At 44.1% G+C, this 26,599-nt stretch overlaps 1 protein-coding gene across 1 annotated transcript in view; it reads right to left on the bottom strand.

Moving 5' to 3' along the window:
* Positions 1 to 249: 249 nt before the first annotated feature.
* ube2f (ubiquitin-conjugating enzyme E2F (putative)) overlaps positions 250 to 26,599 on the bottom strand; it is a 179,204-nt gene continuing 152,854 nt past the window's right edge. Inside the window, 1 exon segment of the mRNA XM_084315096.1 lies at positions 250 to 4,858. Coding sequence (XP_084171222.1) covers positions 4,808 to 4,858 — 51 coding nt within the window. The 3' untranslated portion in view covers positions 250 to 4,807.

Below are 26,599 nucleotides of genomic sequence, written 5' to 3'. Positions count from 1 at the left end.
TGAAAGACAACGAAATGATACATTCTGCCGCTAAAACATGCATTTACTAGCTTGTGATGTTGACTACCGAACACTGGATGGTGGAACAGTGTCTGTGATGTTGACTACCGAACACTGAATGGTGAAAGTGTCTGTGATGTTGACTACCGAACACTGAATGGTGGAACAGCGTCTGTGAGAGCTACAAGTGCAGCGCATGCAGGCAAGAAAGAAACAACAAACACAGATTTACCTTTTATTATATCCTCTTTTAATATATCTTAAAAAAATTGATATACAATCTGTAAAAGAAAAGGGTCATCAGATTTTAAAACGGAAAGAAAAGGGGAAGTCAGACCGAACGAAACCAAGAGACGCTTTCCCCCCAAAAACATCTTAGGTACAGGTACTATACCTGAATCCAACATGAAAGAAACAGCATTGTCAAGAGTCTTCATATATGGGGGGCGTTCGGTCACCGCGAGTTGCCAGACGGACCACTTTGACGCCGACACCGAATTCTGTCTTTTTTTGTGTGTTTTGTTGATGGCGGAGAAGCAAGATCTCATGTGGTCATAATGTATCCGGTCGCTTTTGAGATCTGGCCGACTCAAGATGGCCACTGTGGCATTTCGGTTTCCACCAATTTCCCAGGCCCAGAAAAACCATTCAGTGACTATTTTGTGTCATATAAGACCCTGACTCTCAGACAAAAGAAAAAGAGTAGAAATGAAGGAGGGGAAATGAAGAGGTAAGAGGGAAATTAAGAGATGGGGGGGAAAAAATATGGTACAAATATTTTTGGCATTGGTAACAGTGATTACTTTATTGGCGTTCAACTTCAGCGATGAAGGCGTTGATTGGGCCTAAACCATATTTCGGGGACAGTCAGTTTTGGGCCGGTACAACAGGAAAACAGATGTTTGCAAGTCAGGTTGTCTAGTCAAAGCTCTGTCTTCACACCTGCACCCACCCACACAGTCAATAGGCCTGAAGTATTGGGATAGTGAGCTAAAGACTGTATTTCTTCTTATTTTTTTACATTTTACATGGAAGTCAAAGTCATCATTGACTAGACACATTATTAGTCTTTAAATGCCATAATCCAAAGTGTGATTTTTTTTGTTAAATCCATATCACACTGCAGAAAAAGAAACATACTTTACCCTACTGATTTAATGTACTCACACACACACATTTTTACTTGTGCACATGTATGCACATGCACAGAACCCCACAGCCTCAGTCTTAATCTTGAATAGGGATGCACCGATCCGATATTGGCCTCGATATGACTAAAATAGCTAGATCGGGTATCGGAGATAATTCTTTTGTTATTTAATTTGAATAATAAATACCAATTCAGTACATTTATATCTATGTGTTCATTTGTTACATTTTGTTTCACTAAGTTAGGAAAGTAATGTTTTAAGTAAAGCCTGATGTTGCCTTGCACAAAAGAATGATCAGTCTCTTCCACACAGTGAGGCATACAGTTTATTAATTGAACATCGGATCGGTACTCGGTATCGGCCGATACCCAAAGCCCAGGTATAAGTATCGGGACTGAAAAAGTCGGATCGGTGCATCCCTAATCTTGAACATAAAATGTCTTGACATCTTTAGGAAGTCTCCTCACCATCCGTGGGCCACAGACACTTTGCTTGATGCAAACCTGTGAAAGAAGTTGAATGGCGTGACTTAACAATTCAAAATGTTCAGATATGCCTGTACCTAGCAGAAGCAACACACAGGCACACACAATCAATAATTCTCTCACACACACGCATACACATTAGCAGACCTGCCAACCCCAGATACATTTTTTGAGTACCACTTTCGACGGATACAGTAGATGCGTCAAGATGTGAATAAGTGCTGTTCACACAGACAATTATTGTACATCATTTAATTCAATAATTTGCATGCAAATGAGTTATATTGTCAAACAGGCAAGAAATAGAGGGGTGCACAGTTATGAAGATTCTTGACATATTGTTTTCGAATAGATAACAATAATGTTAGCCATTTATGCCTGTTTGTCAATTTGTTTTTCACCTGCCTCAACGTAGGTGATCAAGGAACACAATTTCACTTAAGACTACACACTAGCCTACCGCCACTATGAATATGGTTTACAATGTTTACACCTCCACAATAATCACTTTCAGCCAATTCCATTTGTGAAAATCAGAACCATAACCAACTAACTATAACGGCAGCAATCTGTGCGGTGTGCATATTGTATCTCCAGAGGAAGCCTGTCCCCGACTAAGGATTTGTATAGTCGACCTTGATTGGCCAAAATTTGCCGATAGTCGACTACGTCCCTGAATAATAATAATAAAAAATAAATTATAATTTTTCTTTTTTTTTATCATTCCATTTGGGCTGTGGGGGGTGCTTAATGTCTGAATGAGTCGACTGAAGGCTTCTTGTCCTCTGCGAAAGCATGCAATTGGTCCACTGATGGATACATCTTGATATTTGTCTAGTGTGTTCATTAGACGGGTGAAATCCTCTTTCAGTGCCTCTGTGCCCGTTTTCTTAGGCAGTTTGCCTCTCCGGTATGCACATCCTTAAGCGTTGGCCATGCTTCTATGCCTCTTCGCTTTTGGAAAGAATGATACAAAAATATATATGATCCTTTTTTTTTGCATTCGACTAAGAGGTTGGCAGTCGACTATGGATCCTTTCGATCGATTAGTCGACTAGTCGAGGTCAGCCCTACTCCAGAGTGATTCAGAATCTCTGCTGCCTGCATATTGTATCTTCAGAGTGGTTCAGAATCTCTGCATATTGTATCTTGAGTGTTTCATCCCATCGACTTTGCGCTCGGTGGGTGTATTGCCGAGGACCCAAGGAAGTGCCGTGTCGAATGTGGTACCATTTGGCCAGATGGCGGCACAATAACGACACATGCTATGTTTTCCGCACGTGCTCTTTGATGTCAACATGTGTACAGGTTGGCAGGTTTGCGTTAGGAACATCTTCATGATATTGAATTTCACCCACTTTTCCACAAACTCTGTTGTCTCAAGAGTACAAGAATCTTTCTTTAAAGCTACTACAAGGATAATCTACCATCGTCAGATTGGCTGCGATACCTTGGTACGATTACAGTAAACAAATTAGACCATTGCCCTAAGGCCAATCGCTTCCTGTTTTGCCTTTTGCCTGGGATTTGTTTTCAATGACAAGAGGAGAGGGTGAACAGGCCTTGCTAACGTGTGAAACATGGAGGTTTTCTTTTGTTGATAAAGAAAGTTTTGCGTGGAAAGGTTTCCTTTGCGCCGTAATGCCTTCGGCAGACCTCCTGTGCATCCGACCGGGTCGCTCACAATATCAAGACGAAAGAGAGGCGTGGCCTCGTACACGGTCCTTCGTCCTCATTGGTCTCCATGTGGTTCTGCAGTAATCCTGCCGAGGTTCTGGACATTGGATTTACTATGAGATGTGAAACCCCTCCTATTGGTGCCTTCGACACATCTCTTCCTCTTCCTCTTCTACATCTCTCCATCCTGACCGGAGTGGAGTCAATAGGGTCAAATCAATAGGGGACCATAGCCTGCTCGTACACACACAGAGCGACAGAACAGAACATGCACACCCCGTCAGACACATTCAACAGTGATTAGATACTAGAGACTCGTGGGGAGCGTGTGGTGGACCCTTTAGGGGGAAATTAGATAAACACACTTTGCATCTTTTAACACCAGGGAATCTCTCCCACAGCGAGAGAGAGAGGAAGAGAGAAAGAGACAGAGAGCCATAGAGACAGAATGGGGGGTCGAGCAGGAGAGTCATAATTGGGGGAGAAACAGAGCACTGTGTAGTATAAGTTTGGCTGTGGCACTAGTAGTAATAGTAGAAGTAGTAGTAGAAGTAATTGCAGTAGTAGTGCTAATTGGTTTAGAGTAGTAATAGTAGTCCCATTGTGTCTCCTCTGACCTCGCTCTCCCAGCTGTGTTCCACTGGAGCCGTGTGTGTGTTTGAGAGAGACATGGTGACATTGCTCATTCACATGCTGTCAGGGGGGGGGGGGGGGGGGGGCAGGCAATTTAACGTGAGCGACAACGTGTGTGTATGTGTGTAGGTCGTTGGGCTGGTCTGCATTGCATGCACAGATATGTTCGTGTTCGAGTATTGTGTGTCTGTTTACTCTCCATTGCGTGAGGGGGTATAGTGTGTGTGTGCGTGCGTGCATGTGTGTGTGTGTGTGCGCGCTCGTGTGTGCATTTTCTCCTCAGCGACAACACAAACACGGCAGGCACTGAAACTGAGAAAAGACTAACGGACGATTCATTCTCTCTCTTCATTTGTCGATTGTTAAACAACGGCTAAATGTGATTGGTTAAATAAATTCTCCCAAGAGGTGGCGCTGTGTGCAAAGGTGGCGTCATCATGGCTTCCTACTGATTGGCTCAGACACACAGCCCGAGGGGGAAGCCCCCTCCCCCCACACACAAACACAAACGCCATTGGATGATCCACGTTGTGACAGGCAGCTTTCATTAACTCTCGTCCAATCAAATCAGGACAGTTAAAGCATGTATTATTCTCTTAACACAAGTCCCTCCTCAAACAAGCAGGATTCTTTCTCTTTTTCTTTTATTTATTCATTTATTTTTTCCTTTCTTTCCAGCGAGACCAGGGAGTTATTGCAGTTGGAGTCCAGGGTGGAGGGGTCAGCGTATGATCGGTCAAGGAAGAGGTCAGGGGTCAGCTGCAGATAGAGGCAAGGTGGGCTGGTGGGCTGGTTGGTTGGTTGGGTGGTGGGTGGATGCAGGTAATTGCAGTTAACCAGTGTTGCAACTTTGGGCTCCTATCATCTGGCGTAGTGCTTGATGTAATCTTGAACTTTATTACGGAAATCCTCCTGGAGAGAGAGACAGACAGATACAGAGAGAGAGACAGACAGAGACAGAGAGAGAGACAGACAGAGACAGATGGAGAAAGAGAGAGAGCGAGAGAGACAGATGGAGAAAGAGAGAGAGCGAGAGAGACAGATGGAGAAAGAGAGAGAGCGAGAGAGACAGATGGAGAAAGAGAGAGAGCGAGAGAGACAGATGGAGAAAGAGAGAGAGCGAGAGAGACAGATGGAGAAAGAGAGAGACGGAAGGGGAGACAGAGGGAGAGAGAGATGGAGAAAGAGAGAGAGACGGAAGGGGAGACAGAGGGAGAGAGAGATGGAGAAAAAGAGAGAGACGGAAGGGGAGACAGAGGGAGAGAGACAGACAGAGAGAGAGGGAGACATACAGAGAGAGATAGAGAGCGAGAGGGAGAGAGACAGAGGGAGAGCGAGAGAGACAGAGGGAGAGAGAGACAGACAGAGAGAGAGACACAGAGAAAGAGACACACAGAGAGAGAGAGACATACAGAGAGAGAGAGAGAGAGAGAGAGAGAGAGAGAGAGAGAGAGAGAGAGAGAGAGAGAGAGAGAGAGAGAGAGAGAGAGAGAGAGAGACAGAGGGAGAGAGAGACAGACAGGCAGAGGGAGAGAGAGACAGACAGAGAGGCAGAGGGAGAGAGAGACAGACAGAGACACACAGAGAGAGAGACACACAGAGAGAGAGAGACACACAGAGAGAGAGACACACAGAGAGAGAGAGAGACATAGAGAGAGAGAGAGAGACAGAGAGAGAGAGAGAGAGAGAGAGAGAGACAGAGGGAGAGAGAGACAGACAGAGAGACAGGGGGAGAGAGAGACAGACAGAGTGAGAAAGAGACAGACAGAGTGAGAAAGAGAAAGATAGAGGGAGATAGAGTGAGAAAGAGACAGACAGAGTGAGAAAGAGAAAGATAGAGGGAGATAGAGAGAGATAGAGATAGATAGAGGGAGATAGAGAGAGATAGAGGGAGATAGAGATAGATAGAGGGAGAGAGGCAGATGGAGAGAGATTAGGCCACTTCTCATCATACATCAGAATTCATATCAATAACACGCAATTGTTATTTTCTGTTTCAGTTTAAATTCAGTTAAAATGTTCAGTTTCAGTTCAATTCAGTTATTCTCTTTAATAGAATGGATAATTAAAATCAAAGGGTATTGCACATAAATAGGCACTTCAGATAATCCTTCAGAACGTCGATCGGCTCAGCTGACCGACAATAAATCAAAATGACACCATTCACCATCGTAGCCTATAATAACAGCATTGCATCAACCGGTTTTAATAAACAAACAGAAACAGTAGCATGTGCATCTTTTAGATCAATTAGGCTATGAAAATTAGGCTGCCTCTAAATATAAACATGTGTTAAATAAGAATGGTTTGCTTCACTTAAGACTCAGAGACACAGCCCTCCAGACAGCCTGACCCTCCAGACAGACTCAGTAACAGCCTGGCCCTCCAGACAGACTCAGTAACACAGCCTGGCCCTCCAGACAGACTCAGTAACACAGCCTGGCCCTCCAGACAGACTCAGTAACAGCCTGACCCTCCAGACAGACTCAGTAACACAGCCCTCCAGACAGCCTGACCCTCCAGACAGACTCAGTAACACAGCCTGGCCCTCCAGACAGCCTGACCCTCCAGACAGACTCAGTAACACAGCCTGGCCCTCCAGACAGACTCAGTAACACAGCCTGGCCCTCCAGACAGCCTCAGTAACACAGCCCTCCAGACAGACTCAGTAACACGGCCCTCCAGACAGACTCAGTAACACGGCCCTCCAGACAGACTCAGTAACACGGCCCTCCAGACAGACTCAGTAACACGGCCCTCCAGACAGACTCAGTAACACGGCCCTCCAGACAGACTCAGTAACACGGCCCTCCAGACAGACTCAGTAACACGGCCCTCCAGACAGACTCAGTAACACGGCCCTCCAGACAGACTCAGTAACACGGCCTGGTCCTCCAGACAGACTCAGTAACACAGCCCTCCAGACAGACTCAGTAACACGGCCCTCCAGACAGACTCAGTAACACGGCCCTCCAGACAGACTCAGTAACACAGCCCTCCAGACAGACTCAGTAACACGGCTTGGCCCTCCAGACAGACTCAGTAACACGGCTTGGCCCTCCAGACAGACTCAGTAACACGGCTTGGCCCTCCAGACAGACTCAGTAACACGGCCTGGCCCTCCAGACAGCCTGGCCCTCCAGACAGACTCAGTAACACAGCCCTCCAGACAGACTCAGTAACACAGCCTGGCCCTCCAGACAGACTCAGTAACACAGCCTGGCCCTCCAGACAGCCTGGTCCTCCAGACAGACTCAGTAACACAGCCTGGCCCTCCAGACAGACTCAGTAACACAGCCCTCCAGACAGACTCAGTAACACAGCCCTCCAGACAGACTCAGTAACACAGCCCTCCAGACAGACTCAGTAACACAGCCCTCCAGACAGACTCAGTAACACAGCCCTCCAGACAGACTCAGTAACACAGCCCTCCAGACAGACTCAGTAACACAGCCCTCCAGACAGACTCAGTAACACGGCTTGGCCCTCCAGACAGACTCAGTAACACGGCCCTCCAGACAGCCTGACCCTCCAGACAGACTCAGTAACACAGCCCTCCAGACAGACTCAGTAACACAGCCTGGCCCTCCAGACAGACTCAGTAACACAGCCCTCCAGACAGACTCAGTAACACGGCCCTCCAGACAGACTCAGTAACACAGCCCTCCAGACAGACTCAGTAACACAGCCCTCCAGACAGACTCAGTAACACAGCCCTCCAGACAGCCTCAGTAACACAGCCCTCCAGACAGACTCAGTAACACGGCCCTCCAGACAGACTCAGTAACACGGCCCTCCAGACAGACTCAGTAACACAGCCCTCCAGACAGACTCAGTAACACGGCCCTCCAGACAGACTCAGTAACACGGCCCTCCAGACAGACTCAGTAACACGGCCCTCCAGACAGACTCAGTAACACGGCCCTCCAGACAGACTCAGTAACACGGCCTGGTCCTCCAGACAGACTCAGTAACACAGCCCTCCAGACAGACTCAGTAACACGGCCCTCCAGACAGACTCAGTAACACAGCCCTCCAGACAGACTCAGTAACACGGCCCTCCAGACAGACTCAGTAACACGGCCCTCCAGACAGACTCAGTAACACAGCCCTCCAGACAGACTCAGTAACACGGCTTGGCCCTCCAGACAGACTCAGTAACACGGCTTGGCCCTCCAGACAGACTCAGTAACACGGCTTGGCCCTCCAGACAGACTCAGTAACACGGCCTGGCCCTCCAGACAGCCTGGCCCTCCAGACAGACTCAGTAACACAGCCCTCCAGACAGACTCAGTAACACAGCCTGGCCCTCCAGACAGACTCAGTAACACAGCCTGGCCCTCCAGACAGACTCAGTAACACAGCCCTCCAGACAGACTCAGTAACACAGCCCTCCAGACAGACTCAGTAACACAGCCCTCCAGACAGACTCAGTAACACGGCCCTCCAGACAGCCTGACCCTCCAGACAGACTCAGTAACACAGCCCTCCAGACAGACTCAGTAACACAGCCTGGCCCTCCAGACAGACTCAGTAACACAGCCCTCCAGACAGACTCAGTAACACGGCCCTCCAGACAGACTCAGTAACACAGCCCTCCAGACAGACTCAGTAACACAGCCCTCCAGACAGACTCAGTAACACAGCCCTCCAGACAGACTCAGTAACACAGCCCTCCAGACAGACTCAGTAACACGGCCTGGCCCTCCAGACAGCCTGGTCCTCCAGACACAGGCCCATGCAGAAAACCACGGCTCCCCAAAGGAGCGGTTCCGTCAGCTGTGCAAAGAAAGACAAAACCGAGACAGAGCTACACTTTCTAACAGAACACATAAAACTCCAGCCAGTCCCAACTAGATATTTCACAAAGTTCAAAGAAAAACATCCTGAATTTGACCAGACAACCAACATAAATAAAATACCAATCCTGTTTGGAGACATAGAGATCTATAGGGGCAGAGTATGTCTTCTCACTCACACACACACACACACACACACACACACACACACACACACACACACACACACACACACACACACACACACACACACACACACACACACACACACACACACACACACACACACACACGCACACGCACACGCACACACACGTATTATTATTTTCATATTGTTGCTGGTATCCATCATTTATGTTCAGCTTCTTGTCCTTGCTAGTTTTTCTCCTTCAAGCTCAATTAATGTTTATTTGCATCACAAAATATTGTTGACATGATTTTGATCTATGTTTTATTGTGTATATCTCCTTTCCCTGTTTGTACTACCTAGTACAGTGTGCTTTAAAATACTAATGTATTTTAACATGGTTATGACAATAAAGCCTCTTTGAATTTAATTGAATCGAGAGAGAGAAAGAGACAGAGAGAGAAAGATATATATATATAGACAGAGAGAGAGACAGCGACAGAGAGAGAGAGAGAGAGAGAGAGAGAGCATCTGCTTCTATATAAAATGTTGTTGGAGATGTTCCATCTATATCACTTCATTATTGGACCTTTGGACCTTGTCTTACTCTCTACACTGATTGGACTCACTTTATATAAATATAGTTATTACACTGGACATGGGAGAGAGAGAGACAGAGGGGGCAAGAGAGAGCAAGACATATATAGACAGGGGGGGAGAGAGGGAGAGAGAGATATATAGACAGAGGGGGAGAGAGAGAGGGAGAGAGACAGAGAGGGATAGAGACATAGGGGGCAAGAGAGAGCGAGATATATATCGACAGAGGGGGAGAGAGAGAGGGGGAGAGAGATACAGAAGGGGCGAGAGAGAGAGGGATAGAGAGAGATAGAGAGGGAGATAGATAGACAGAGGGAGAGAGAGAGAGAGATAGACAGAAAGGGCCAGAGAGAGTGGGATATAGTGAGTGGAAGATTGAGAGAGGGAGAGATAGACAAGAGGGAAGGAGAGGGAGACGGAGGGAGATAGAGAGAAAGGGAGAGATGGACAGATGGTGAGAGAGACAGCGGGAAGGAGGGGGAGACAGAGGGAGAGAGAGAAGGGGAGAGATAGGGACAGATGGAGAGATATAGACAGAGGGAGAGATATAGACAGAGGGGGCGAGAGAGAGAGGGATAGAGAGAGTGGAAGAGATAGAGTGGGAGAGAGAGGGACAGAGGGAGAGAGAGAGAGAGAGAGAGAGAGAGAGAGAGAGAGAGAGAGAGAGAGAGAGAGAGAGAGAGAGACACACACACACTCCACAACATAGCCCTCACCTACAGAGAGACCCTTGAGAGATGCCCACTCAGCCAGATGGTTCTGGGACTCTGATCACAAACACAAGCAGAGCCACCAGACAGAAACCACACTGGACTAAACCAAATTATAAGAAAACAAAAAGAAAACTATCTGACACATTGGAAAGAAACAACCCAAAACCAGAGCAAATTGAAATGCTATTTGGCCCTAAACAGAGAGTACACAGTGGCAGAATACCGAGCACTGTGACTGACCCAAAACTAAGGAGATCCTTGACTAGGTACAGACTCAGTGAGCACAGCCTAGCCATCGAGAAAGGTCGCCAGAGGCAGACCTGGCTCCCAAGAGAAGACAGACTATGCGCCCACTGCACACAAGAAGAGGTGGAAACCGAGCTACACTTCTTAGTGCCCACTATACCAAGAGATCAAAGACATACACTTCCTACAAATTGCAAACACCCAAAGAGACTTTGAAAACATGGCAAATAACTAGGGCTGTCCCCGACTAAGGATTTGGATAGTCGACTATGATTGGCCGAAATTAGCCGATAGATTCGACTGACATTTTTTTTTTATTATAATAATAATAATAATTATATATAGTCGACTACGGCTCCTTTCGATCGATTAGTCCACTATTCGACTAATAGGGGTCAGCCCTACAAATAACTCAAAACTCCCATACCTACTGGGAGAAATACAACAATGTGCAAACATGTCAATCACACAAAACATTCCTTCTGTACTGTACTGATTTCTTCTGATTTCTCTGTTTGATTGTTTTGTTTTGTTTGGCTTTGGCAATGTAAACGTATGTTTCCCATGTCAATAAAGCCCATTTGAATTGAATTTAATTCAATTGAGAGACAGGGAGATAGATATACAGGGGGAAGGAGAGAGATACAGAGGGATAGATAGATAGAGGGAGAGATAGACAGAGGGAAGGAAAGAGACAGGGAGATATATATACAGGGGGAAGGAGAGAGAGACAGAGGGAGATAGATAGACAGAGGGAGAGATAGACAGAGGGAAGGAAAGAGACAGGGAGATATATATACAGGGGGAAGGAGAGAGAGACAGAGGGAGATAGATAGACAGCGGGGATGAGTGAGAGACAGAGGGAAGGAGGGAGAAAGAGAGATAGAGGGAGAGAGAGACAGGGGGAGATGGACAGAGGGTGAGAGAGACAGAGGAAAGGAGAGGAAGACAGAGGGAGAGAGAGACAGAGGGAGGGAGAGAGACAGAGGGGGATAGAGAGACAGAGGGGGATAGAGAGACAGAGAGAGAGAGACAGAGGGAGAGAGAGACAGAGTGGGATAGAGAGATAGAGGGGGAGAGAGAGACGGAGGGAGAGAGACAGAGGGAGAGAGACAGAGGGAGAGAGAGACAGAGGGGGATAGAGAGACAGAGGGGGATAGAGAGACAGAGGGGGATAGAGAGACAGAGGGGGAGAGATAGACAGAGGGAGAGAGAGAGATGGAGGGAGGGAGATAGAGGGAGAGAGAGAGAGACGGAGAGAGAGACAGACGGAGGGAGACAGCAGTAGAGCACCAAAGGCCAGGAGAGGTCAGATAGCTAAGTCTTTACTTGGCCTTCCACTGGGAATGCAAAGGAATGAGCCGTTTTGACTTAAATGGACACAATAATTTTCTCTACCGCATGCCATCAAAAACATCATAAATCACCTTCAAGCTTGTTTGTGGAAACTTGGTTTGATATATATATATGTATATATATGTTTAATAGTAGCGGTCTGCGACATCATCATTGGAAATGTTCCCGTTCTAATCTCACGTGTGAGACGGTGCACCCTGGGAACGGGCCAGGACAGAGGAAGGCCAGGAGGAGAGAGGACCAGGAGGAGAGAGGGCCAGGAGGAGAGAGGGCCAGGAGGAGAGAGGAGCCAGGAGGAGAGAGGGCCAGGAGGACAGAGGGCCAGGAGGAGAGAGGGCCAGGAGGACAGAGGGCCAGGAGGAGAGAGGGCCAGGAGGAGAGAGGGCCAGGAGGAGAGAGGAAGGCCAGGAGGACAGAGGGCCAGGAGGAGAGAGGAAGGCCAGGAGGAGAGAGGGCCAGGAGGAGAGAGGGCCAGGAGGAGAGAGGAAGGCCAGGAGGAGAGAGGGCCAGGAGGAGAGAGGGCCAGGAGGAGAGAGGGCCAGGAGGAGAGAGGAAGGCCAGGAGGAGAGAGGGCCAGGAGGAGAGAGGAAGGCCAGGAGGAGAGAGGGCCAGGAGGACAGAGGGCCAGGAGGACAGAGGGCCAGGAGGACAGAGGGCCAGGAGGACAGAGGGCCAGGAGGAGAGAGGAAGGCCAGGAGGAGAGAGGGCCAGGAGGAGAGAGGGCCAGGAGGAGAGAGGGCCAGGAGGACAGAGGGCCAGGAGGACAGAGGGCCAGGAGGAGAGAGGGCCAGGAGGAGAGAGGACGGCCAGGAGGAGAGAGGGCCAGGAGGAGAGAGGGCCAGGAGGAGAGAGGGCCAGGAGGAGAGAGGGCCAGGAGGACAGAGGGCCAGGAGGAGAGAGGGCCAGGAGGACAGAGGGCCAGGAGGAGAGAGGGCCAGGAGGAGAGAGGGCCAGGAGGAGAGAGGGCCAGGAGGAGAGAGGAAGGCCAGGAGGAGAGAGGGCCAGGAGGAGAGAGGGCCAGGAGGAGAGAGGGCCATGAGGACAGAGGGACAGGAGGACAGAGGGCCAGGAGGACAGGAGGTTAACCCTTTCAGTACCACACTACAGAAGGTTAACCCTTTCACTACCACACTACAGAAGGTTAACCTTTCACTACCTCACTACAGAAGGTTAACCCTTTCACTACCACACTACAGCAGGTTAACCCTTTCACTACCACACTACAGAAGGTTAACCCTTTCACTACCACCCTACAGAAGGTTAACCCTTTCACTACCACACTACAGAAGGCTAACCCTTTCACTACCATACTACAGAAGGTTAACCCTTTCACTACTACACTATAGAAGGTTAACCCTTTCACTACCACACTACAGAAGGCTAACTCTTTCACTTCCACACTACAGGTTAATGCTTTCACTACCACACTACAGAAGGTTAACCCTTTCACTACCACACTACAGAAGGTTAACCCTTTCACTACCACCCTACAGAAGGTTAACCCTTTCACTACCACACTACAGAAGGCTAACCCTTTCACTACCATACTACAGAAGGTTAACCCTTTCACTACTACACTATAGAAGGTTAACCCTTTCACTACCACACTACAGAAGGCTAACTCTTTCACTTCCACACTACAGGTTAATGCTTTCACTACCACACTACAGAAGGTTAACAGTCTATAGTGTGGTAGTGAACTGGTTAAAGGGCAGCAGCAGGCAGGATCGACTCCTCGCGTTCCCTTTTAGAAAACAATTCTCCTCTTCAATCGATATGAGAGGAAGTGCACGGCTCAGCAAAAGAGGAGCCACAGAAGCTGTAATTGGGACACGCTCCCCTGGGTGTGTGTGTGTGTGTGTGTGTGTGTGTACAGTATGTGTGGATGTGTGTGTGTGTGTGTACAGTATGTGTGGATGTGTGTGTGTGTGTGTGTGTGTACAGTATGTGTGGATGTGTGTGCGTGTGTGTGTGGAGGAGGCATGCGGGGTAAAGGTTTGCTGATTTTATTTGTGGTTAAAAGCATACAATTGTCTATTGTATTGCAAGAGAGGAATGGCTGGGGGGTATTGTTGATGCCCAGCCCAAAATGGCAGAAGTGTTCAAATCTGGCCTGCCTTTGAGAGGCTATTTCTCTGCTTCAATATTCTAGGAAAAAGACTGCTTTACACGATTTTAATTAGCACATCATCTTCAAACATTCTCAGATTTCAACGTATGACAGACACATCATTAGAAAGCTTACATTCTGTACTTTCACAATCTGTAAAATGAAAATGGAGACATGTGGCCACAATCGCTGGTCAGGGACACATATTGTATTGCAAGCAAGGCATAATTAGGGATGCCCCGATCACGTTTTTTGCCACCGATACCGATCACCGATCGTCGTGAGCCATATCGGCCGATACCGATCCGATACCGATCGTTTTTGATTAAAAGAAATTAAATTTTATTTTATATAATTTTTTTTTTATATAAAATATATATATTATATAATTAGACTTGTACTTGTATTATCTGCGAGACATCGCCACCACGCAACAAGCTCCACTGTCTGTGTGTACTCTAGTAGCCTCCAGCTACGGCCAGGATTCTCCGGAGCTGCAGCTGGACCTATACTCGAGTAGGCTCGAGCTACGGCCAGGATTCTCCGGCGCTGCACCTGGACCCTATTGGTATAACGTAACTTAACTGTGCTCAGCAAGCCCTCAGCTCGAATACGCATCGAATCAGTGTTATAAGACATTGATATCAGGAGCTATCTGTAGCTACTGCTAGCCGGATATATAACGTTAATACAACGCCTCAGTGAATTATTTAGTTCAATGGGACATTTCGTTTTGAACAGTGAACTAACTTGCGTTAACGCGAGCTAACAGGTATCATACACCATAGACTTGCTGGAGCGTTTATTGATGTCAGGAGCTATCGGTAGCTGGCCGGCTAGATACCGTTCGGTTAGACAATGGCTCATCATGTATTAAACTAAAAGTGAATAGTTGACTGGGTCATTTTTTTTTTTTTTTTTACTCACATTTTTATTAACATTTATAGACAAACACTTACACAAAAATGGATCCCATAACACAACATGAAAGATTGCAGTGAACATAAATGGTTACATGAATAGCATTGTTGGTTATATGTTTCCACTACAGTTGTTTTTCCAGGCACTTAATACAAAGACTGATTGTATACCGCCCTTGAACAGGTATAGACAAATTTAATACCTACTCAAAAGGATTAGATACTGACTAAGGTAAATATGTATGGTATGGGTCCAGTGACCCTCCTTGAATTTCTTTCTTCTCTTATCCTTCGCCCTTTCTATTTCTTTTATACCAAATTTCTCTTTGCCTTTTGATTCACCCATTTACAAACCACATATTCCTTGATTATTAATACAACATTGTTAAACAGACATAAATAATAAAGTACAAAAAATGTAATACAATTGTAATACCCAAAAAAAAAAAAAAACTAACTAGGTCAAAAGTGTGTGACATGGGTTCAGAGACCCTCCTTGAACCTCTTTCCTCCTTTACCCTTCGCCCTCTTGTGATGCATTTGGTTCTTCCTCTGTGATGTCGTTTTCGTTCCCCTTGTAATCCTCCCACTTTCCCCATCTTTCTCCAAATTTCTCTTCCTGTAACCTCAGCATGTGTGTTATCCTCTCCATATCCTGTATCTCCTCCACTATTCCTACCCATTGTGCTATTGTCGGTGGGTCTTCTTTGTACCACAGTCTTGTTATTGCTTTTCTGGCCGCTATCAACATTATCTTTATTAAATATTTGTCCCCCCCTTGTATTCCCTCGTGTGTCAGGTCTCCTAAGTAAAGCACCAGTCCTGTTTGTGGTAACCCGTATCCTAATATTCTGATCATTGCCTCCCCTATCTCCTCCCAATATCCCTTCAGCTTCTGACATCCCCAGAATATGACTGGGTAATTTTTTAACGGTAGCTAAGCTAACGTTAGCTCAGGGAGACGCCGTCCTCCCGTGTCCCGTCTCACTAGACTAGACCCGTGTTTACATGCGCGCGGGAGGGGCTGGAGGGATGAGCAGACGCCGCACAGCTCCCGGTGTCTGAGACAGAACTCGCGACAGCGAGTGAGATCGTTTTGACGATCGGCGAAAATAAAGCATTATCACCGATCACCGATCGCATATTTATACTGATTATCGGCCGATAACGATCGGTGGCCGATCGATCGGGGCATCCCTAGGCATAATGTTATCTTTCTTCAACCCTGCTCAAAGTCACATAGCCGAGAATACGGGCAGACAAGTGCCCTCGCGCTGCCATCTACCGGTTGAGATCTGAAACTCTTTGGAGGTACTCTGATGACATCACAGTCAGCAGACTCGTGCAATTGGTGGATGGACTCGTGCTTTGTGCTGCTAGTTAGAGACCGTTGTGTCACGGAGCCTGCATGCATGTCTATTAGGGATGAGATGAAGTATTTCTTTTATCATTGTGCGGTTGAGAGTGTGCTGACCTACGGTGTGTCTGTGTGGTTCTCCAGCTGCACAAAGGCAGAGCAAGAGGCTCTACAGAGGGTGGTGAAGGCGGCAGGCAGGATCGTCGGGACTCCTCTACCAAACATCACCTCCGTCTTCACCTCCCGCTGCCTCCACCGCTCCAAGTGTATTATCAAGGACCAGTCTCACCCAGCACATCACCTCTTTCAGCTCCTTCCCTCAGGGAGGAGATACCGGTCCATACATGCCAAGAGTTCAAGATTTAAGAACAGCTTTTTCCCCCAAGCAGTCAGACTGTTAAACGCTCATTGACTGTCCCCTCACGTGCACCATGCACTTACCTGGACTTGATAATCACTGTTACCACTCATCATGCACTTTATTATTTAAAATATTCTGTTATGTACAGTGTTATATGTTCATGTATGTATATATTGTACTACGGTCTGTGAGAACTCCCCTGAAATTTCGTTGTATACTGTGCAATGACAATTAAAAATCTATTCTATTCTATTTCAATGTACAGTACCAACGCTGTAATCAATAAGCGTGATCGATATTTGGAATGGCAATCAGGAATTGGAATAATCTTTTTGGATAATATCTGATCTCAGGTAAGGAATTTATTTGACCAGTCTTAGGATAATCAGACCTGTTTTCACAGAGATATAAGCTTTTGCCCTATGCGTGTGTGTGTGTGTGTGTGCGCGCGCGGTGATTCCTGATGAGGAAATGAGAGAATCGATTTTTCAGCCCGCCTCTATAGCGTGCATAAGTACACATATACTATCGATAATCTAGCGTTTATTTGAAAACTATTCATAAATAGGCAGAAAAATTACAACGTTTTTGTGTATGCTAGAATATTCCAGTAAATGCCGTTTATCACGGAATCTATATATTTTCCTTGAAAACGAGGGCTTTTCAAAATGCTATAAAACGAAAATGAACCGATAAAAAAAAATCCGTTTTGACAATGTTGACTGCAAACAAGTCATTGATAAACGACAGGCAGATTAGACACATAGCCATAATTTAGGAGAGAGATTATGCGTTCACAACGCTATCTTTGAAGTGGGTGCTGGCATTCAACGGGGGTTTCCAATGTTAAATGGCTGGCACTCAAACTGTTAAGAACCAGCGGTTTTCGAATAGCACTTTTGCTCCCATCCCTAATGTCTATTCCACCACATTTCTCGTTACCAGGACGACCAACATCTGCAGTAATTCTGTTTCACTGGAGGGCTTTACTAATTACATACGTCTTCCTCTGGCTCAATCGGTTAGAGTCAGAGTCCGTTCTCTGCTCAGTCCATGCGGAGTCCAATTCTCCATGCAGTGCAGTGCACCTGCTCAATTCTTAGACACTTCCCTTTTAATTGTATTTTGCAGTCATGGCGATGTGCTGTGTGGACATGAATGCAGTGATGTGAATATTATCTACTGTATCTATTACCTAGATTATTTTCTCTACTGTATCTATTACCTAGGTTATCATATTGTCTACTGTATCTATTACCTAGTTTTCAAGTTTCAAGTTTCTTTAATAGTTGTCATACAGAAGTACAGAATACTTTTATACAAAATGCTTCTTACTGTTGCGCTCCAGAGACTGTGCAAGACAAGATAAGTATGAAATAAAATAAGATAGTAAAATTAGAGTAAAAAAAAATGAGGTCACAGTGTTCAGTTTAGACATATGTACAATGTTCGATGCAGAATAGACGTAGTTACCATACCAACCTAGGTTATCATATTGTCTACTGTATCTATTACCTAGATACAAACTTTTTACACCAAGTACCACCTGAGAACGTAGCTGGCTCTCCAAGTACCACCATATGACCGGTGTTAAAATACAGTCTATTCAGCTATGCACAGTTCACGCAGGAGGCAAATGTATTCCTCATACCATTATTTATTGTTAACTTTGGTTAGACACAGCCACAATGTATAAAGGGGTAGCACTAGAACTAGCAAACTCTTCCACACAACTCATACAATGCAAGGGGCATTGAGAACATAATAACTAACATTCTCACATAGCAAGTGAGAAAATTAAGAACAACTGTATTTCAGCAAATTTACTTAATTATCTCTCTCTCTCACACACAGCAAGCAATTGTCCCACACACACACCCACCCACCCACCCACCCACCCACCCACCCACCCACCCACCCACACACACACACACACACACACACACACACACACACACACACACACACACACACACACACACACACACACACACACACACACACACACACACACACACACACACACACACACACACACACACACACACACACACACACACACACACACACACACACACACACACACACACACACACACACACACACACACACACACACACACACACACACACACACACACACACACACACACACACACACACACACACACACACACACACACACACACAATGGGCCGGACTGGGGAAATAATTCAGGCTGGGAAATATAGTGTGAAATATAGCCCCAGTCAGGCCACTTTCAAAGACTTAATTTCCTGCATTCTGGTGCAGGATTTTTAACCTTTAAATTCCAGTGTTTGTGATGGGCATCACAAATTATTGTAAAAAATAAAAATAAAAAAAACACACATTCAATACATTTTCGAATTGTAACCATTTAAATGCCAGTGTGTGTGATGGCATCACAAATTATTGTATAAAAAAAAAAAACACAAAAACACAAAAAGTAAAATATTTTCAATATATCAAATGCAAAGTAAATTTTTCTGGAGGGGATTATTACAGGCTAGGCATGTGTCAATGATTAGCAACAACACAGATTTTGATGGATTTTTTGTAATGTCAGATTTAACAACAACTCTTTTCAGAAAAGTGGGAGTATTTAATTTTTTATCTGACATTACAAAAAAATCTAAAAATAAAAATGGTTATGATCAGGGCTGAAGTTGAATAAAATATTTATGACTGTTTAGACTGCATTACTCTCTGTCACATTGATCTCCTGGTTGTTCCCCACTTAGGTTATCTAACTATCGCGCCACCACAACTAGAAACACTGGCCTGGCCTGCTTCTAAGTTCAGTGGCCTGACTGCACAAAAACAAATATATATATATATTATAATATTTTTTCATTTTTTTTATCTTCTCTACTGTATCTATTACATAGATTATCATATTGTCTACTGTATCTATTACCTAGGTTATCATATTGTCTACTGTATCTATTACCTAGATTATCTTCTCTACTGTATCTATTACCTAGATTATCATATTGTCTACTGTATATATTACCTAGATTATCACATTGTCTACTGTATCTATTACCTAGATTATCATATTGTCTACTGTATCTATTACCTAGGTTATCATATTGTCTACTGTATCTATTACCTAGGTTATCATATTGTCTACTGTATCTATTACCTAGGTTATCATATTGTCTACTGTATCTATTACCTAAATTATCATATTGTCTACTGTATCTATTACCTAAATTATCATTATTGTCTACTGTATCTATTACCTAGATTATCATATTCAAGTTCAAGTTTCAAGTTTCTTTATTAGTTGTCATACAGAAGTACAGAATACTTTTATATAAAATGCTTCTTTCTGTTTTGCCCCAGAGATTGTGCTAGATCAGCGGTTCCCAAACTTTTTTGGCCATGCACCCCCCAATGCCCAACATAAAAAAGACAACCCAGTCTATTCATAGGCGCACTAAAGGCATCAGGTTTAATCCAATAAGAATACATACCAAAGTATGACAAACAAAATAAAATACTGCACCACACGAAAGAACAAAATTGGCCAAAAAACAAAAAAATTGGTTGAATCCACGTCTGAGATGCATCCATAGGTGGGAAATATGTCCGTAGCTGCTCAGCGAGTTGGTTGAGGTGTTCTATTATTAGGCTTTTTACAGGTTCACCCATGACAACTTTGTGTCACTCCAAGAACGCATGAAGTGTATAGGGGGAAACACATGAGCATAATACGCTGCCACAATAATAGCACACCGGTCCCAGTCGCGCGCCTATGGCATTTTGGCAGGAAGTAAAGTGCATTTTGGATACATATATTTTTTTATTATTATTATTAAAACGTACGTTTTTTATTTAAAAGTTTAGTAAATTTCATGATTTACACAGTGAAAATCCCAATTTGAAATAATGTATATTAGTTATATTTATTGGTAAAATAACACCATAGCACAGCCATTAGCCTTTTCATGTCACGCACCCCCAAGAGGGCTCTCGCGCACCACAAGGGGTGCGTGCACCACAGTTTTGGAACCACTGTGCTAGATAATTGTCTACTGTATCTATTACCGAGGTTATCTTCTCTACTGCATCTATTACCTAGGTTATTTGCACAATCTGTGTTCTTTGTGATGGGCTGTATTTTTGTTAATGCTTTTAATTAAATGTTCTGTGGGCCAAAGATAGTTTTCCACCTTGTGTGGACAATAAAGTTGTATTCTATTCCATTCTCTGTACTCCCCTGAGTTGCCTGTGTGATGTCACTAATAACTTGAATCTCCCATGGTCCAATATGTGCTCACTTGACACCTTTATCTTCAGCTACACAGAATGTGTCTTAAAGGGGAACTATCTTATAAATGGCCTTTTTGAGTGTTTAGCATTGTTTCCTAGCTATGTGAACTTATATTAATATGATCTATGTCTCAAAATTCTCATATTGGCGCATTCTTCCAATTCTCCTCTCACAATATTCACCCTCACTGAACTGAGTCGTTTGAAAATGTGCCTATATGTGATGTCATATAGTCACTGCTGCATGTTAATGTTCAGGCGAACACGACGGTGCACAGTGGTTTAGGTGGAACCTGCAGCTGCGGCTGCAAAACAGCTCGAAATCTTGAGGTAGAAAAATGCTGTTTTTGAGGACTTGATTAGAAATACAAAACAATGAATAAAAAAAATATATATATTACAGAGGTGTTCCATAGACTCACAGGAATTGTGTAAAAGTGCCCAAATAGTGAAAGAAATAGTAAAATAGTTCCCCTTTAAGCTGTCAACTTTGAATTCCTGGTAAATATCAATGGCTGCTTGTTGCCAATTTGCATATTCATAGATCCTTGTGTTCTCAGTGAGGGTCAAGGCTTAGAGATGCTGCTGAGACATTTCCAGGTGTTTGTTGAACAATTTAGTGGGACAATTATTATTGTTCAATCTAGTATATTTTTAATGGTTTAAAAACACACTTGGACACCTGAAGGGGATCTTTAAGGGTTTAGAATACATCTGGAGGAGATCTTTAAGGGTTTAAAATACACCTGAATGGGATCTTTAAGGGTTTAAAATACATCTGGAGGAGATCTTTAAGGGTTTAAAATAAACCTGAATGGGATCTTTAAGGGTTTAAAATACACCTGGAGGGGATCTTTAAGGGTTTAAAATACACCTGAATGGGATCTTTAAGGGTTTAAAATACACCTGAATGGGATCTTTAAGGGTTTCAAATACACCCGAATGGGATCTTTAAGGGTTTAAAATACATCTGGAGGGGATCAGCGACACGGTGGTGTAGTGGTTAACACTGTCGCCTCACAGCAAGAAGGTCCAGGGTTCGATTCCCGCTTGGGGACCAGGTTTCCATGATGCCAGGTACCCAGGTGGGGTATCTCCCAGGCCTTTCTGTGTGGAGTTTGCATGTTCTCCCCGTGCTCGCAAGGGTTTCCCCCCCGATAAGATAAACCCAATGGAAAAACATGCACAACAGATCGCTAACGCTGTGGCGTCCTTGACAAAGACGGACAGGCGCACTTGGATTGGTCCCCGGGGCGCGGCTCACGTTGACGCCCTATCTGCTCCCGGCTGCCCATGGGGGGGAAGGACAACGGGATGGGAAAAGTGCAGAGAGACATTTCATCGGCGACTCAGTGCATGTGTGTGTGTGTTCCTGTGGGTCGCCCATCTCGCGTGTGTTAAAAACTGCATGACAAATAAAGACTTCTAGTCTAACAATTATTATATCTTTAAGGGTTTACATCTGGAGGAGATCTTTAAGGGTTTAAATACATCTGGAGGGGATCTTTAAGGGTTTAAAATACACCTGGAGGGGATCTTTAAGGGTTTAAGGCCAGACAGTACCCCCAAAATCGCCTTTTTGCTTCATTTTCCCAGACGATAGAGATTTTGTTATATTTTGCTTAATTTTGTCTGATTGTGTCCATAGATCACAATTACAATACAGAACTTTGAGGTTGTTTTCTGAAAAACTAGTTTTTATGCATTTGACTTACACACAAAGACACTGAACTCTATTTCCCTAGTACCTACACACACCAAACTTTCCACATTTCTTCCCATCCATATTATGCTTCTTATTTCAGAGGGGTAAAACCGGGTTTATAGTACATTTTATACCAAAACTAGTTTTGAATGTATGAACAAATTGAAACCAAGTTTTTGAATCTGGCATTATCCATGTTGGTGATGCGAGACTTGGCGATACATGCAAATGTGTGCATATTTAATGGTAAGTGCCTCATTTGCATATATAAACATAAAATTCAGAAAACTTGGAATATATTTTTTCTTAGTTTATATGTACATAACAAACTGGGAAAGTTTCAGAGTGATATCTATTCAAATATTTGTTTTGCCTATTAGGGGGTACTGTCTCGCCTTAACACATTCTGCGCCATAAACGAGTTAACTCGTTATTGGCCGCCAATCGAATAGCGCCAACAACGAGTTTACTCGTTTTTGGGATCGTTATATGATATATCGTTTATTCGCTATATCTATTCATAATTCATAGCCGCAGCCTCTGGTATAGTCTTCAGACCCTGTCTGAGCTGGCAGACGGTCAACACCGCCCTCTAGTGCCAGGCGGAGCTATTGAGCTTGTGTCTTTTAGGAGGTGATCTGAGCCGGGCGGGCGGGGTTTAAATATTCAGGCGAGCCACTTCTATACAACGATGGCATAAGTAACTCCGCCCGCACGCCCGTCATTGTGAAACGGTCGGTAGTGTGGTGCGGACCTCCACGAGCATTATTTGGAATTGCGATAAGATATTTGGATTATCTCTTTTGCATTACATCAGATACAAGGTAAGAACATCATATATGAATTTGATCGTTGATCTGAGATTTATTTCTACCGCGATCAAAGCGATCTGTGTGTAGGTGTATGTGCTTATTACCGTTGGCTGCGGTGGGGGTGGGGGGGGACTGTATCAAATCACATTGATAGATTGTTAATCTGTACTCAGTGAGGCGATATACAGTCAGATGGCTGTTGGTATGAAAGACTTCCTGTGTCATTCAGTGTTTCATGTTAAGAGACTGAGTCTAAAAGCAAACATGCTGCTCCTATCAGTCAAGTTCTGTATTTACTTTTGACAATATTTTTTTTTTAAACTTCATTTTTTAGCGTTTATCGCTTTTTTCTGGGGAGAGCGCGAAGGCAGTCCCCCACTACCAGAAATTATGCAATCGAGATTTCTACATTACGACGGTAATTTCATGTATGGACGAGGAGACATAATAGTGATAATCTAGCGTTGATTTCAGGATGATTAGATAATCAGCCGAAAAATTACAACGTGATGACTGGATTACAGTAAAATGCATTTTTCTCGCCTTTTCCTGGAATGACTGAAAAACACCCAAACCATACTCTATTCAAAACGGTATAATACGGAAATGTACGAATGAAAAAACAATCTGTCTCGGCAATGTTGACTAGAAGCAGCTCACTGAGACCCGACGGCGTTATTAGACCCATAGATATAATATAAGATATATTTTAAGCACTCGCAAATGCCAGTCTAAAACTATATCCATTGAATAAAGACCTGGCAATGAATGGGGTATTAGCGCCCCCTGCTGTGGCGGTCAATGTGTTAAAATACACCTGGGGGGATTAATAACCGTTTAGGGCTAAAAATATTTAATTTCACACCTTGTGTCATCCACCTGACTAACTCTGACAATGACTAATGTTTCCAACAACATTATTTCAGCCTTATTTATACCGTTATTTTGACAGACGTGACACATTTTGCCATTATTCTTGACGTACATTTTCAAAAGAAATACAAGACATTGAGGCGAGAAACATGAGAAACAGAATGATAAAAAACATGAAAGGGTAAGAAAAATATATATTTTTTTCCCTTTCAGAAAACAATCCTTTCAACTTGACCACAGCCTGTGTACCCTGTTAGCCTGGCGTCATTATCACACCTAGAGACACAGCTGACAGCACAGCCACTGAATCTACATTTGGAACTGTTGACGAGTCGACAGAATATATAACGAGCAGTGTCACTGCGGTGGCTTTGAACTGAGAAATCCTGTAACGCTAAGGATGGCAGCAACAACAACAAAACCACTCGCTACAAAACAAACACACCCAGAGAAAATAATAATCAAATGTGATTATATTGTACCGTAACCCGAGGTGAGATATGAATTTCAAAAGATGCGTTAAATGAATCACGATCTCTGCGAGTGGTTGCCATGGTAACTAAGGACTCTGTGGCAGGTGTGCATGCGTAGGTGGTCTAAGTGGAAAAAGGCATTTTTCTACCACAAATGTATCCTCTGTGTCTCTGTATAAGCATTTCATCATAAAGTATTCTGTATTTTGTTGTGACAAATAATAAAGAAACTAAACTAAACGTTGTCCTTCTAGCTCCTACTTTACAGGTCAATGTTTAGGTAATGCAGCCATGTGCTGTGAAGAACATCCCATGTGACTGACAAGCTACAAGTTAGTGTGATTGGATTGACAAGATACAAGTTGGTGTGATTGGATTGACAAGCTACAAGTTAGTGTGATTGGATTGACAAGCTACAAGTTAGTGTGATTGGATTGACAAGCTACAAATTGGTGTGATTGGATTGACAAGCTACAAATTGGTGTGATTGGATTGACAAGCTACAAATTGGTGTGATTGGATTGACAAACTACAAATTGGTGTGATTGGATTGACAAGCTACAAGTTAGTGTGGTTGGATTGACAAGCTACAAATTGGTGTGATTGGATTGACAAACTACAAGTTGTTGTGATTGGATTGACAAGCTACAAGTTGTTGTGATTGGATTGACAAGCTACAAGTTAGTGTGGTTGGATTGACATTAGTGTGGTTGGATTGACAAGCTACAAGTTAGTGTGGTTGGATTGACAAGCTACAAGTTAGTGTGGTTGGATTGACAAGCTACAAGTTAGTGTGGTTGGATTGACATTAGTGTGGTTGGATTGACAAGCTACAAGTTAGTGTGGTTGGATTGACAAGCTACAAGTTAGGGTGGTTGGATTGACAAGCTACAAGTTAGTGTGATTGGATTGACAAGCTACAAGTTAGTGTGATTGGATTGACAAACTACAAGTTAGTGTGGTTGGATTGACAAGCTAAGAGTGCCTGTGGAGCATCCTTGCTTGCTAACATTAGGCAGGCAGCCGTTTATTCAACTATTAATGGTGATTCTATTGACCAATGGTGAAATAAATTGACTCTATCATGCCAGTGTGCTTATGGGTAGGGATGGGAATTGATAAGATTTTATCGATACGATTCCATTATCGATTCCCTTATCGATCCCTGATGCATTTATAATTTAAATAAATAACTTGGAAATTCTACAGAACTAAGCTGGTTAGAATAACAACATGCAACTTGACATTTTTGATCGTCATTTATTGTTGAGCCCCCATGTCCGAAAAATACTAAAACTGTCCAATAATGTATTTGAGATTCTCTTAATTTATTTTTAATTTTTTGAATTTTTTTATTCTTAAACTAATTTAATCTATTGAATAACGACCTGTTGAATGTAACTACAGTTCAATATCTTAAACTAATTTAATCTATTGAACCGTAGTTGCATTCAACAGGTCGTTATTCCTCTGACTTCTGTCACACACACACGCACACACACGCACACACACACACACACACACACACACACACACACACACACACACACACACGTTTGGTCACATTTCGAGGCTCGCATGGAATCCTTGGATAAATAATTAAAATAAACTAAACCTCCATGGAGATCCACAGAGCCTGAGATCCACAGAGCCTGAGAGCCTCTGAGCTTCTCTCCGCATGAGGAGTTAGGTGTGAATAGATGACAGAGAGGTGGGACTGATTGTTCACAATATAACTAACACAGACGTAGCTTCTAGGGGCAACATGTTAACGCTAGTGTGGAAACGATGGCATCATCCAATCCAATCCAACTTTATTTATAAAGAGCTTTAACAGCCACAGGGGCACAAAGTGCTGTACAGGGGGAGCATATTAAAACTATTAGCAGCACTAAAAATAGATATA

The sequence above is a fragment of the Notolepis coatsorum genome (genome assembly GCF_963971535.1).
Source record: "Notolepis coatsorum genome assembly, chromosome: 5".
NCBI lineage: Eukaryota > Metazoa > Chordata > Actinopteri > Aulopiformes > Paralepididae > Notolepis > Notolepis coatsorum.
The sequence above is the reverse complement of the archived record's forward strand: the minus strand, read 5'-3'. Positions and strand labels throughout refer to the sequence as shown.